The 14,925-nt window shown below is 43.2% G+C and overlaps 1 protein-coding gene across 2 annotated transcripts in view; it reads right to left on the reverse strand.

Annotated features, from left to right (window-relative positions):
• Nucleotides 1-261: 261 nt before the first annotated feature.
• LOC135508078 (all trans-polyprenyl-diphosphate synthase PDSS2-like) overlaps nucleotides 262-14,925 on the reverse strand; it is a 53,350-nt gene continuing 38,686 nt past the window's right edge. For both annotated transcript variants that reach the window (XM_064928006.1, XM_064928005.1), the window contains exons 5-8: nucleotides 13,267-13,440; nucleotides 3,905-4,036; nucleotides 1,585-1,617; nucleotides 262-586 (exon numbers count right to left, since the gene is read on the reverse strand). In XM_064928006.1, the coding sequence (XP_064784078.1) occupies nucleotides 431-586; nucleotides 1,585-1,617; nucleotides 3,905-4,036; nucleotides 13,267-13,440 (495 nt within the window). In that variant the 3' untranslated portion in view covers nucleotides 262-430. The remainder of the gene's footprint in view (nucleotides 587-1,584; nucleotides 1,618-3,904; nucleotides 4,037-13,266; nucleotides 13,441-14,925) is intronic.

Consider the following 14,925-nt stretch of genomic DNA (forward strand, 5'->3'; position numbering starts at 1 on the left):
GCCTGGGAAACCACAGGCCACCACCCTGGCGCCAGCCCGCAGCGCACAGCGGCCCAATCAATACCCTTGCATTTCCTGTCCATTTGCTGCAGGTCACGGGATTGGACCTCATTAATAATTACTGCTTGCGGAGATTCAAGTGTGCTTCTTGTGGCAGGGACAAGGAAAGCTTTGACATTTTTCCCCACCTAGATTTTATTTTGCTATTGCACAGTGACATATCAAAGTTGTAATAGTAGCAAACACAAAACAACTCAAGATGACTTGATGGGAACTGTTTTAATAGCAAACCGTTAAATGTCAATCTGTAGTTTCATTTCTGGTAAACGTCTACAGGACTGAGTTCTGCTCACTGATTGGCTTAAATAGAACAAAGATTGTTTTTGTGTGTTTGTGCAATTCATCCTGAGGACACAGGGTAATGGGGGGGTCAGAACTTTGTGACAGTGCTAGCGATGTTCTCCAAAGCTGAGCGTGCCTCAGAGGAAGGGAAACACTGGATGGACTCCAGAGCTTTGTTACCGTGGTAATGACACAGGTCAATTGTTGAGGTGACACCTTCCTCCAACTTGATCATGGACCGCAGCTGTTGCAGGAAGAGACCAAGAGGACGACAGCATTTTTTAATGTAAGCAAATGTTGAAATGAGCAGCCTATTGTGACTGCAGAGGACAGAACGTGCAGTGGTCATAACAAAACTGTACATTGGTCATTAGAACCCCTCATCCCGGACACACTGAGTAATCTTAGGTGTCTTTCCCCCCTGCTACTCTAGCTCTGTCAGGGCATATTTGTTGCTCAGGGCGTTCTACCTAATGAATTCTGAGACCGAAAAGCCCCTGTGGGCCTTCGCTTAAAAAAACAGCAGGCAAAGAGCGTTGCTCCACTGCGCTAATGTGTGTGCACACTCGTCAGTTTCAACACAGGGACACAGCACACTCCAAGGGTCTTCTCCACTCTCCATTACGTCCTAGAAAGGCCCTGTCCTCTGTCCACCACTTTCTTTCCTATGTCGAACAAAAGGTGGCAGATATTTCCAAAATATGGTCTGACCAGCTTCATGGTTTCAGACTGCATTACATTAAGACTACGAGGAGCAGTGCACAGGGTACACCTAGTGTTTGACACAATATACATTTCAGAGTAAAAGCCCAGGCAAGCAGCACAAATGTATTCTATTCTAAATGGACGTTAGAGTAACTACAATAACTGGGGTGCAGTTAAGGAGGATACATTCTCTCCATATCACCCCTCCTGTCCTTATGAAGGAGATTCTGACAATGCCACTGTCGCTGTCTCCTCCACAAATAGTCCTAGGTACCTAATCCCCCACGATCTGGTTTCAGACGTGATCAGAGACCTCCTCCTCCTCCCCCCCTCCACCACCACCACCACCTTTGTTTCTTCCTGCGCCCAGTCTGTCCCCTCCTTTCCCTCCAACTGACTTTGGAAAGGAAATTTCAAACTTAAAATTGGTTAGAGCGGATGGCAACCGTTTCTAAGCATCTTAGTCTTGCAACCCACCTTGCTACCATACCACAATAATAAACATCCACTGTATGTATGTACATCCACCCTGCTTACCTTTGTATAGTCAATAGTTCCAATAGGTTTTGCCTGTTCACAGAGCAAGAAAAAGGGAAAGACATTTAAGTATACAGTGAGTATAAAACATGCTCTTTCCATGACAGACTGACCAGGTGAAAGCTATGATCCCTTAATGATGTCACTTGTGACATCCACTTCAACAGTGTAGATGAAGGGGAGGAGACAGGTTAAATAAAGCTTTTTAAGCCTTGACACATTGACTGTGTATGTGTACAATTCAGAGGTTGAATGGGCAAAACAAAAGACTTAAGGGCCTTTGAACGTGGTATGTTAGTAGGTGCAAAGGCGCACCGGTTTGTGTCAAGAACTGCAACGCTGCTGGGTTTTTCACACTCAACAGTTTCCTGTATGTTTCAAGAATGGTCCACCACCAAAAGGACATCCAGCCAACTTGACAACTGTGGGAAGCATTGGAGACAATATGGGCCAGCATCCCTGTGGAACGCTTGACACCTTGTAGAGACCATGCCCCGACGAATTGAGGCTGTTCTGAGGGCAAAAGGAGGTGCAATTCAATATTAGGAAGGTGTTCCTAATGTTTTGTACACTCGGTGTAGATCTTTACCTTGTGGAAAGATTTTTTTTTTTATATATATATATATATATACACACACACACACACACACAGTACGTACGTACTGTGTGTGTATATATAAAATCTTTCCACTCCATCCATCCATCCATCCATACATACAGTGGGGCAAAAAAGTATTTAATCAGCCACCAATTGTGCAAGTTCTCCCACTTAAAGATGAGGCCTGTAATTTTCATCATAGGTACACTTCAACTATGACAGACAAAATTTTAAAAAAAATCCAGAAAATCACATTGTAGGATTTTTAATGAGTTTATTTGCAAATTATGCTGGAAAATAAGTATTTGGTCAATAACAAAAGTTTATCTCAATACTTTGTTATATACCCTTTGTTGGCAATGACAGAGGTCAAACATTTTCTGTAAGTCTTCACAAGGTTTTCACACACTGTTGCTGGTATTTTGGCCCATTCCTCCATGCAGATCTCCTCTAGAGCAGTGATGTTTTGGGGCTGTTGCTGGGCAACACGGACTTTCAACTCCCTCCAAAGATTTTCTATGTGGTTGAGATCTGGAGACTGGCTAGGCCACTACAGGACCTTGAAATGCTTCTTACGAAGCCACTCCTTCATTGCCTGGGCGGTGTGTTTGTGATCATTGTCATGCTGAAAGACCCAGCCACTTTTCATCTTCAATGCCCTTGCTGATGGAAGGAGGTTTTCACTCAAAATCTCACGATGCATGGCCCCATTCATCCTTTCCTTTACACGGATCAGTCGTCCTGGTCCCTTTGCAGAAAAACAGCCCCAAAGCGTGATGTTTCCACCCCTATGCTTCACAGTAGGTATGGTGTTCTTTGGATGCAACTCAGCATTCTTTGTCCTCCAAACACGACGAGTTGAGTTTTTACCAAAAGGTTATATTTTGGTTTCATCTGACCACATGACATTCTCCCATTCTTCTTCTGGGTCATCCAAATGCTCTCTAGCAAACTTCAGACGGGCCTGTACATGTACTGGCTTAAGCAGGGGGACACGTCTGGCACTGCAGGATTTGAGTCCCTGGCGGCGTAGTGTGTTACTGATGGTAGGCTTTGTTTTGCTCACCGTTTTTGTGATAATTTTGACCCGACAGGGTGAGATCTTGCGTGGAGCCCCAGATCGAGGGAGATTATCAGTGGTCTTGTATGTCTTCCATTTCCTAATAATTGCTCCCACAGTTGATTTCTTCAAACCAAGCTGCTTACCTATTGCAGATTCAGTCTTCCCAGCCTGGTGCAGGTCTACAATTTTGTTTCTGGTGTCCTTTGACAGCTCTTTGGTCTTGGCCATAGTAGAGTTTGGAGTGAGACTGTTTGAGGTTGTGGACAGGTGTCTTTTATACTGATAACAAGTTCAAACAGGTGCCATTAATACAGGTAACGAGTGGAGGATAGAGGAGTCTCTTAGAGAAAAAGTTACAGGTCTGTGAGAGCCAGACATCTTGCTTGTTTGTAGGTGACCAAATACTTATTTTCCACCATAATTTGCAAATAAATTCATAAAAAATCCTACAATGTGATTTTCTGGATTTTTTCCCCCTCATTCTGTCTGTCATAGTTGAAGTGTACCTATGATAAATTACAGGCCTCTCATCTTTTTAAGTGGGAGAACTTGCACAATTGGTGGCTGACTAAATACTTTTTTGGCCCACTCTGTGTGTGTGTGTGCAGACGCAGACAGACAGACGAAAAAGTAATGGCACGGGATAAGTGGTTCAGTACCTGTTGCAGCTGATAACGCCATCTCTCCTGCCCCACAATCTGCCGGTGGAAAACCACAGGAGCAGAGTTCAAACTGAATGTTACTGGGCCTGCTGAACTGTTCTTCACAAATGGCTGCAGGTCAGAGTTCAACTAAAGAGTGGGAAACGACAGCATTAGTCAGTCATGACAGCCTAATCATGATCCTTACATGTTATATCTCACCAACTACAGCATTTCCCAAACTTGGTCCTGGGGACCCCAAGGGGTGCATGTTGTGTTACCCAGCTGATTAAAATAATCAACGCTTGATGAGGAGTTGACTATTTGAATCAGCTGTACTATTATGTCCTTTTCACATTTCAGCATGATTCCTTTTCAGCAAAGCCAATCTTTCAGGTTTCCTGCAGTGTGGTGTATTGGGGTTGTGCCGCATAGCATCATGGGGCTTTATGTGTTGAGACTGAGCATGTTCTAGATAAATGGTTGAATTGATTCGCGTCTCATTATGAAATAACTAAACATTGGCAATGAGACTGAACCTATGGGAACTATTCTGTCTGGAAGAAGTCGGTTTTAACAAGTTTAAGGCCAATGTTAGGACAATGTTTTGCTAGTAGAGGCAAGTGCATAGTTGAGCTAGCTAAGAGAGAGAGAGTTTGCATTGTCATGGATGGCAGAAAAGAATTTGAGATGGACTTCGAAGCGAGGAAACAAAGTGATTAAAAGGGGAGGAATAGGCATGCGAGGAAGAACTGGGGAAATTAACCTCTAGTGTATGTGGGACGCTAGAGTCCCACCTGGCCAACATCCAGTGAGATTGCAGAGCGCCAAATTCTAATACAGAAATACTTATTATAATAATTCAGGAAAGATACAACTATTTTACATAGGTTTAAAGATGAACTTCTACGGCGAAAGCATACCTTACATTTATTTGAGAACATAGCCCAGCAGACAAATCATTACATACAAAGAAGAGTTACACAAGTCAGAAAGAAATAAAATTAATAATTTACCTTTGATGATCTTCATATGGTTGCACTCAGAAGACATACATTTATTCAATAAATGTTCATTTTGTTCGATAAAATCTCTTTATCCAAAAACCTCAGTTCTGTTTGCGTGTTTTCTTCAGTAATCCACAGGCTCAAACGCAGTCACAACAGGGAGACAAAAAATCCAAATAGTATCCATAAAGTTCGTAGACACATTTCAAACGATGTTCATAATCAATCCTCAGGTTGTTTTTAGCCTAAATAAATCGATAGTATTTCAACCGGACAATAACCTTTTAACAGTTTTGGAAACTTGTGTTTTCTATCCAAATCTACCAATTATATGCATATCCTATCTTCTGGCCCTGAGTAGAAGGCAGTTTAATTTGGGCATGCTTTTCATCCAAAATTCCAAATGCTGCCCCCTACCCTAGAGAAGTTAAGAATGAAACATCAAGTGAAGTGGATGAGGAAAATATTAAAGTAAGTGACAATCAGGAGCCAATTGAGAAATGAAAAATTGCTAGAATTGTTGAACATTGGACAGTTTAATGAAAGTGTGGAGCTCATATACAGAACGGTTTGAATATTTATTTCTTGCAAATGACATTGATGAGGACAATTGTGCCTACATTTTTTAGTTTAATGGGGCTAAAGACATTTAATTGACTATGCGGTCTGCTACAGCCACACAGGCCAGATAAGACATATGGGGATATACTGAAAGGACACTTTTCGCTGAAAAGTTTAGGTTCCACAGAAGAAATCAGGAAGAGGGAGAATCAGTGATAATGTTTGCTGCTTCGTTAAAGAAGCTATCAGAGTACTGAGTTTAATGATGTTCTAAATGACACCATTAGAGACATAGTATGTGGGCTATGGCGTGAAGCTACACAAAAAAGACTATTGACTGCATGTAATCTGACACTGGCAAAGGACATTGAAGTCCGTGTGTCCATGGAACTAGCTGCTAAAGATGCTCAGTAGTTGAGTTCATTAGGAAAAGTGCAGGGAGTTGCAACTGAAAAATCAGAGGTCTTTAATGGAGAGTTATGTAGCATGAAATACATTATTGAAGCTTCGCATTAAGCTAGACAGCACACCAACATTTCTGAAAGCACGACTCATACCTTATGCTATAAAACCAAAAGTCAAGGCTGACTTGGGCACTGTAGTCAAGAACAAAATACTGTAGCCGGTCAGCGTGAGTGAATGGGCAACACCCTTCGTACCAGTCCTTTAAAAAAGGTGGATGAATTAGGATATGTGGAGACTAACTTTACCGTTAACCCTGTGTTGTCCACTAAGCAGAATCTGCTACCACACATACAAACTTTTCACAGGATTATCTGTGTTCAAAAGTTCAGCAAGATTGACCTCTGCCAGGCCTACTTGCAGATGCACATGGATGAAAAGTCAAAGGAGCTTCTGACCATCATGACACACAAGAGTCTCTTCAAGTACTCTCATCTACCATTTGGAATCCCAAGTGCGCCAGCGCTGTTCTAGAGGGTGAATGACAAGATCTTGCCAGGAGTACAATGCTACCTGGATGACACCTCGTTACCGGGAAAGACGAAGAAGACCATCTCCTGAACTTGGATACGACCTTACAGAGATTGAAGGACTACGGACTAGGAGTTCGTAAGGACATACACTGCATTACAGACGAGTTCGTAAGAAAATATACTGCATAATCAAAAGCATGTGGACACCTGCTCGTTGACCATCTCATTCCAAAATCATGGGCATTAATATGGAGTTGGTCCCCAACAATAGCCTCCACTCTTCTGGGAAGGTTTCTCCACTAGAGGTTGGAACATTGCTGTGGGGACTTGCTTCCATTCAGCCACACAAGCATTAGTGAGGTCGGTCACTGATGTTGAGCGATTAGGCCTACCTCGCAGTCAGTGGTTCAATTCAACCCAAAGGTGTTTGATGGGGTTGAGGTCAGAGCTCTTTGCAGGCCAGTCATGTTCTTCCACACCAATCTTGACAAACCATTTCTGTATGGACCCCACTTTGTGCACCTGGGCACTGCTGAAACAGGAAAGGACCTTCCAACTGGTGCTACAAAGTTGGATTCCCAGAATCGTTTAGAATGTAATTGTATGCTGTTGCATCAAGATTTCCCTTCACTGGAACAGGGGGCCTAGCACGATCCATGAAAAACAGCCCCAGACCATTATTCCTCCACCATCTAACTTCACAGTTGAAACTGCATTGGGGCAGGAAGCATTCTCCTGGCATCTGCCAAACCAAGATTTGTCCGTCAGACTGCCAGATGAAGCATGATTCATCAATACAGAGAACGTGTTTCAATTGCTCCACAATCCAATGGCAGCGAGCTTTACGCCACTCCAGCCGACACTTGGCATTGCGCATGGTGATCTTAGTCTCGTGTGAGGCAGCTCGGCCACAAACATTTCTCGTGTTGACGTTGCTTCCATATGCAGTTTGGAACACGGTAGTGTGTGTTGCAACCGAAGATGTACGGTTCTTACGCACTACACGATATAGCACTCGGCGGTCCCGTTATGTGAGCTTGTGTGGCCTAACAGGGCAGAAATTTGACTAACTGACTTATTGGAAAGGTGGCATCCTATGACGGCGCCATGTTGAAAGTCTGAGCTCTTTCAGTAAGGCCATTCTCCTGCCAATGTTTGACGATGGAGATTGCATGGCTGTATGCTCGATTTTATACACCTGTCAGCAACGGGTGTGGCTGAAATAGCCGGATCTACAAATTTGAAGGGGTGTCCACCTAGTTTTGTATATACAGTGCATTCAGACCCCTTGACTTTTCCCACATTGTTACTTAACAGCCTCATGCTAAAATGTATTTTTTTTGTCTTCATCAAGCTACAAATAACAACCCATAATGACAAAGTCAAAAAAAAAACTGTTTTTACTTTATAAAAAATTATTACATAAGTCTTCAGACTCTTTACTCGGTACTTTGAAGCCCCATTGACAATAATTACAGCCTTGAGTATGACGCTACAAGCGTGGCATACCTGTATTTGGGGAGTTTCTCCCATTTTCTTCTGCAGATCCACTCAAGCTCTGTCAGGTTGGATGCAGAGCGTCGCTGCACAGCTATTTTCAGGTTTCTCCAGATGTTCGATCGGGTTTAAATCTGGGCTCTGGCTGGGCCCCTCAAGGTCAAGGACATTGAGAGACTTGACCCGAAGCCACTCCTGCGTTGTCTTGGCTGTGTGCTTAGGGTCATTGTACTATTGGAAGGTAAACCTTCACCTCAGTCTCAGGTCCCGAGTGCTCTGGAGCAGGTCTTCATCAAGGATCTCTACTGTACTTTGTTCCGTTTATCTTTCACTCGATCTTGACTTGTCTCCCAGTCCTTGCCGCTGAAAACATCCCCACAGCATGATGCCACCACCACGCTTCACCGTAGGGATGGTGCCAGGTTTCTTCCTTCACTTGATGCTTGGCCTTCAGGCTAAAGAGTTCAATCTTGGTCTGAGAGTCCTTTAGGTGCCTTTTTGGCAAACTCCAACAGGGCTGTCAGGTGCATTTTACTGAGGAGTGGCTTCTGTTTGGACACTACCATGAAGGCCTGTTTGGTAGAGTGCTACAGAGATGGTACCCTGACCAAGGCCCTTCTCCCCCGATTGCTCAGTTTGGCCGTCCGCCAGCTTGAGGAAGAGTCTTGGTGGTTCCAAACTTTTTCCATTTAAGAATGATGGAGGCCACTGTGTTCTTGGGGACACACAGATCTGGTACCCTTCCCCAGCTCTGTGCCTCGACACAATCCTGTCTCGGAGCTCTACGGACAATTCCTTCTAAATCATGGCTTTGTTTTTGCTCTGACATGCACTGTTAACTATGGAACCTTATATAGACACGTGTGTACCTTTCCAAATTAAGTCCAATCAATTGAAATTTACCACAGGTGGACCCCAAGTTTTCATCAAGGATGAATAATGCAAACAGGATGCACCTGAGCTCAATTTAGAGTCTCATCACAAAGGGTCTGAATAATTCTGTATATAAAAAGGTATCGTTTTCTGTTGAATACATTTTTAAAAACCTGTTTTTTCTTTGTCATTATGGGATATTGTGTGCAGATTGATGAGGGGAAAAAGTGCATTCTTCCAATCACCGGTTGAATACCTTGGACTTGTCATCAATGCAATGGGCCTTCACAAGGCTCCGTCCAAGGTCAAGACTATCTTGGACCCCAGCTCCTCAGAACGTAAGCCAACTATCTTCTTTCCTGGGGTTACGGAATTACTAAGGACGATTTATTCCGAGCTTAGCAATGAAGCTGAAGCCGCTGCATTAGATGTTTTGTCAAGACAAAACATGGAAATGGACAGAACAATCCGAGGAAGCATTCGTGAGAACCAAGGAAACACTTCTGAAATCTGATGCACTTCCACCCGTCATTGCCCATCCAACTAGCTTGTGATGCTAGTACCTATAGTGTGGGAGCAATCGTGTCCCATATCATGCCTTCACGTGAAGTATATCGCTTTCACGTCAAGGACATTAAACGAAGCCAAAACTAACTATGCACAGATTCCTAGGCATTTGCTTTTGGAGGGCGTAAATGTCACCCGTAGCTGTACAGGAGTAAGTTCACCCTTTTTACAGAGCAAAGATGCTCATCAGCGAACGATGGACTGCATACTGGGATTCAGTCACTTGCTGCCAAGGACATCAAAAGCCGCAAGTTAAATCCATCTGCATTGCAGTTCTTCCAGGTTACCACTACCTGAGTCCCGCCAAGTGGACTTCTGCTCCAGACAAGTGGAAAATGCACCAGCTACACTCAGGTAATCGCACAAAGCTACCTCTGATGGACTGGATCGAGGGAAAAGCGTGTTCCTCATGTCAGAAGGTTCGCAAATATACCTCAAATTGCACCTCTTCATCCGTGGGATTGGCCAGAGGCATGGCAACGCATCTTCGCAGGTCCATTTGAAGACCATGTTTGTGGTTGTGGATGCTCATAGCAAGTAGCCATATGTTACCATCATGAGGTCTACTACTGCAGAGAACACCATCGAGAAACTTGGGGAAGTGTAGTCTGTTCGGATCACCACTCCAACTCGTTGGCGACAACGGACCACACCTAGTGTCCCAATAAATGGCTGCATTCCTAGAGGTGAATGGCGTATAGCACATCAGGCCCGCCCCGTATCATCCATCTATAAACTGGCTTGCGTTGAGGTTCATACAGACCATGAAAAATGCATTGAAAGTGTTATTATGGTCAAGGGACGTTGCACCAACGCTTGAACAGCGTCCTACTATCCTAAAGGAACAAGCCTCATGCAACAAACAAGGCTTCCCTGCTTTGCTACTCATGAAGAGGGTGCTAAGCACAAGCTTCGACCTACTCAAACCTCAGAAGGAAAAGGAGTGTGATGTCAACAGGAGAGTCAAGTCGAACGTTGTCAACTGAGAACAAAATCCTTTCAATCCTGGAGAAACTACCTCAACGGACCAAAGTGGGTTCCTGCTACAGTTATTGCTCAGACTGGTCCCGCAACACCGACAGATCCACCAGTCGTGAGCTTCTCAGGACTATTGTTCATAATGGGGACAATTTAGGTAGGAAGGGGAAGAGATGTGGTATATTGGGGTTGGGTAGCGGAGCATCATGGGGGTTGTATGTGTTGAGACCAAGCACATTCTAGATCAGGGATGAGCAACTGGTCCCTTTTGTAGGCCCGCAGATCAGTAATAATGTTAAATGTTTTTGGGGAAGTCGGGTCTTAACTTAGTTAACTTAGAATAGCAGAATACACCATTTCTAAATTTGATTGTGCATCAGCAGTTTTACCTCTTGTTATGTCAGTCACTGACAGTCACTAAATTAGCCCATGTCAACTACATTTATTTTGACTGGCAAGTTAGTCTAGCGGCCAGCGATCTCAATTTGTAGTAATCATCCCCCCCAACCAGGGGGCCCCCATTGTTAGTCACTCTTACTCAGAGTGTGCGAACCACCGCAGTAATGAGCAATATTTTACAGCAGAAGCAAACTCCTTTGTCGGCAACTTTTTCACCCGCGTACACATGCAGGCTGGGGAACAACTTGGTTGCGCCGTGAGGAAACTTGCTTAAACCAGTGACGGTTCTGGGGGGGGGCAGTGCCCCTGTGACAATTTTGGACCCCCTTGTGGCCCCCCTAAATGTGGAGTATGAAATCATTTTTGCTATCGTTCTTTTTTTACATCCATTATTAGACAGTGGCAACGATGATTAGTAGGAACATGGTCTTTTGCCTACAATGCAGTGAAGAAAACAATAATGTCTAATATAACTGGCCCCTCTAACAGTACAACTGGCCCCAGCTTGGCCCTCCCCAGTTGAAATGGTCTAGACCCGCCACTGGTTTAAACCAGTCTGAAGGCTCTCATATATTGGTTCACTTATGCCTAACAATAAATTCGTTAAAATGGGTAAAATATTTTATATAAATTAATTCATATGGGCAGAATATTGAGTAAAATAAATCAAATGCAATGGCTCCATGAGGAAACATGTTGAAACCAGTCTGAAGGTTCTTATATATTGGTTCCCTTATGCAATAAAATAAAAATATGGGCAGAATATTGTATAAATAAAAATGTGTTGCATTCCTCTTAGACAGAATAAATAAAACTTGGTAAATCCAAAGTGAAGAATGCGGTTGCAAAATCGAATGCTTCTAACCGAAAGTCACCTAACTTTCGTGGTTCTTCCATAAGCTATGGTAGGCTAGACCAACTTGCTGGATGCACATTTAGTATCCAGCTGTTTAGTTAGGCCATCATCAGCTGATCCAGAAAATATGTTTCTGAATGACAGTCAAGTGACACAGCACATGATGCCAAAACAGCGTTGAGAAGAATGTCCAGAATATGTTGATGTCTCGTTTGTTGCGCCAGTGAAGGCAGTTATGATCCGTGTTGGATCCAATCCAATACCCCTACATTTGTTGATTATCTGCTCGTCTGCTTGAGTTACAGAAGGGTCTAGAGGATTTAACAGAGAATGCATCAAGGTTATGTTTTCATATGTTTCTGTGTATCGGATTGGACACGGGGTACAGTAGGGTACTGTGTGCAATTGTGTAGGATAGGCTATTGCATTAACACCCAACAGCATGTTCCTTTCTATTATCCAAAAACATTTAATGCAACAAATGAGTAGCCTAGTGGGCTTTTAAACAAAATTAATTGTTTGAATTTGAAAGATATAAATAATGGTAAGAGCCCAATAAGATGGACTCTGATCCCTTTAATTGTAGAGGCTATTGTTACTTTGTCTCTAAAATCAGTTTCCATTTCTATTGTCATGTGAGTCTTTATTTTATTGAAACAACCAAATGTCAGCCTTTTACCAGATCCGAATATTTTCACATGAACTGGTTCTTTTCATAAATTCAGTAGCCTACGCTACAAAATATAATATTCTGCCCGTATGAACACATTTATCTTAGGCAACAGCCTAAAGAACAGCTACATGATTGATTGAAAAGCAGCAAATAAACAATGTTACATTTTCTTTTTTTATAAGACTCAAACAAACCGACAATAGGCTAAAGCTCACTTCAGTTTCCCCGCAGCATTGAGTGCACAGCAGGGTCTGTATGCAGCATAGTACCCTCTACAAAAAGATACTCAGATATTAAACTGCAAACATGTTCTCTCCGCCCCATGGCAAAATGAGTAGAATTGCAGGAAATTAACTCAATTTAAAAAAAATGACCTCCGCTGTCAAGACGGGGGCAGCTAAAAAGTTTTGCTCCTCTAGGTGGGGGAGGGAGGGTCGGCTCTGACTGCATGTGTGTGTACGGATACACAAACCCCCGAGCCACTGCAGACCCTCATGATGAGTGGCCCGCACCACTCTTTAAAAGTTGCCCATCCCTGTTCTAGATAATGGTTGAACTGATTTCTGTCTTCAGTCTCATAATTTTTTGCCCATCCCCAGTTCAATCTTGTCTCATCTCTGCAACTCCCCAATGGGCTTGGGCGGCGAAAGTCGAGTCATGCATCCCCCGAAACATGGCCCGCCAAACCACGCTTCTTAACACGGCTTAAGCCGCTTGCCAACTGCACCAATGTGTCGGAGGAAACACCGCTCACCTGAAGACCAAGGTCAGCCTGCATGCGCCCGGCCTCGCAAGAGCACGATGACCCAAGTAAAGCCCCCCCGGCCAAACCCTCCCCTAAGCCGGATGTGGCTGGATCAATTGTGTGCCACCCAATCACGGTGCTTTGTATAACAGCCTGGGATCGAACCCGGGTCTGTAGTGATGCCTCTAGCATGGTCTCAGACCGCTGCACCACTCAGGAGGCCCCTTCCATCATCATTATTTAATTATTATAAAGACGAAACCCACAAGTCATAATATGCAGTACTTGCCTTGTGGCCCAGTGATAGATGCTTGCCGTATTTGTAGGCCAGTCCTTGGGCATCTTTGTCATGTTTGGCGAGCTCCATTGCTGCCTGACAGCTTTTCGCCAGCAAGGCACCATGGGACAAGAACCTCTGCTCCTCCCACGTAACCATGTTGATGTCATCAGTCAGGCTCTTGTCCTGAAAGTTTACATCAAACGTTATGTATTCAGTTCTGACTGTTCCCATTGTGTGGAAGTACATTTTTATTCCAGTAGTAGCCTTTTGCAGGAATATATGATGACACTCTTATTCATGACAAAAAAAACAAGTCGCTTAATAGAATAAGATGCAATAATTTGCTGTTAGTGAAAGAGCAAAAACATTTATTTGCATTCTAAAATAATTAGAAATGGGCATCTATTTCCTATTATTTATTTTATTTCCATGAACATTGCAGAATAAATATCTCACCTTTTCTGTGATGGTTTCCTATTGGCGAAATAGCCTATAAGCCTAGAACAAATTAGGATAGGCTACCATTCGCCCAATCATTCATTTAATTGGATACACTTCACAGTAGTAAATAGATAAGCTATTTCAAGTATTTTGCTCTATTTGAAACGATCCGAAGCGCAGTTTAAAATCCTTAAGAGCCTTGATGCACCTGTGCTTCAATCTAAGTAACATAATAAAATAAAAGTCCATTTAAGCTAAAAATATTTGTTTTGCATGAGCTGCGTCTCAAACCATCGCATCCGTTTATGTTGGCAAGGTGGCCGAGCTACAGCAGTGTTAATCAGACCATCCCGAAAATGTTTAAATAATTCCATATGTTAGCTTAGTAGACCACCTTCCATCCAGCTGCAAAGAAACCACTACTAAAGAACACCAATAATAAGAAGAGACTTGCTTGGGGCCAAGAAACACAAGCAATGGACATTAGACTGGTGGAATTCTGTAGTTTGGTCTGAGTCCAAATTGAGATTTTTGGTTCGAAGCACAGTGTCTGTGAGACGCAGAGTAGGTGAACGGAATATCTTCGCATGTGTGTTCTTACCATGGAGGTGGTGGCGTGAGGGTGCTTTGCTGGTGACACTGTCAGTGATTTATTTAGAATTCAAGGCACACTTAACTAGCATGGCTACCACAGCATTCTGCAGTGATACACCATCCCATCTGGTTTGTGCTTAGTCTCACTATCATTTGTTTTTCAACAGGACAATGACCCAAAACACACTTCCAGGCTGTGTAAGTGCTATTTAACCAAGGAGAGTGATGGAGTGCTGCATCAGATGACCTGGGCTCCACAAATCATCCGATCTCAACCCAATTGAGATGGTTTGGGATGAGTTGGACCGCAGAGTGAAGGGAAAGCAGCCAACAAGTGCTCAGTATATTTAATTTACCTTTATTTTATATGTGGGAACTCCTTCAAGACTGTTGGAAAAGCATTCCAGGTGAAGCTGGTTGAGAGAATACCAAGACTGTGCAAAGCTGTCATTAAGTCAAAGGGTGGCTACTTTGAAGAATCTCAAATAGAAAATATCTTGATTTGTTTAACACTTATGGTTAATACATGATTCCATGTGTGTTATTTCATAGCTTCGATGTGTTTTCAATAATAGTGAAGACAAACTATAAAACACTTGGAATCATTTAGTAACCACAAAGGTGTAAAACAAA

Source organism: Oncorhynchus masou, chromosome 21, assembly GCF_036934945.1.
Source record: "Oncorhynchus masou masou isolate Uvic2021 chromosome 21, UVic_Omas_1.1, whole genome shotgun sequence".
NCBI lineage: Eukaryota > Metazoa > Chordata > Actinopteri > Salmoniformes > Salmonidae > Oncorhynchus > Oncorhynchus masou.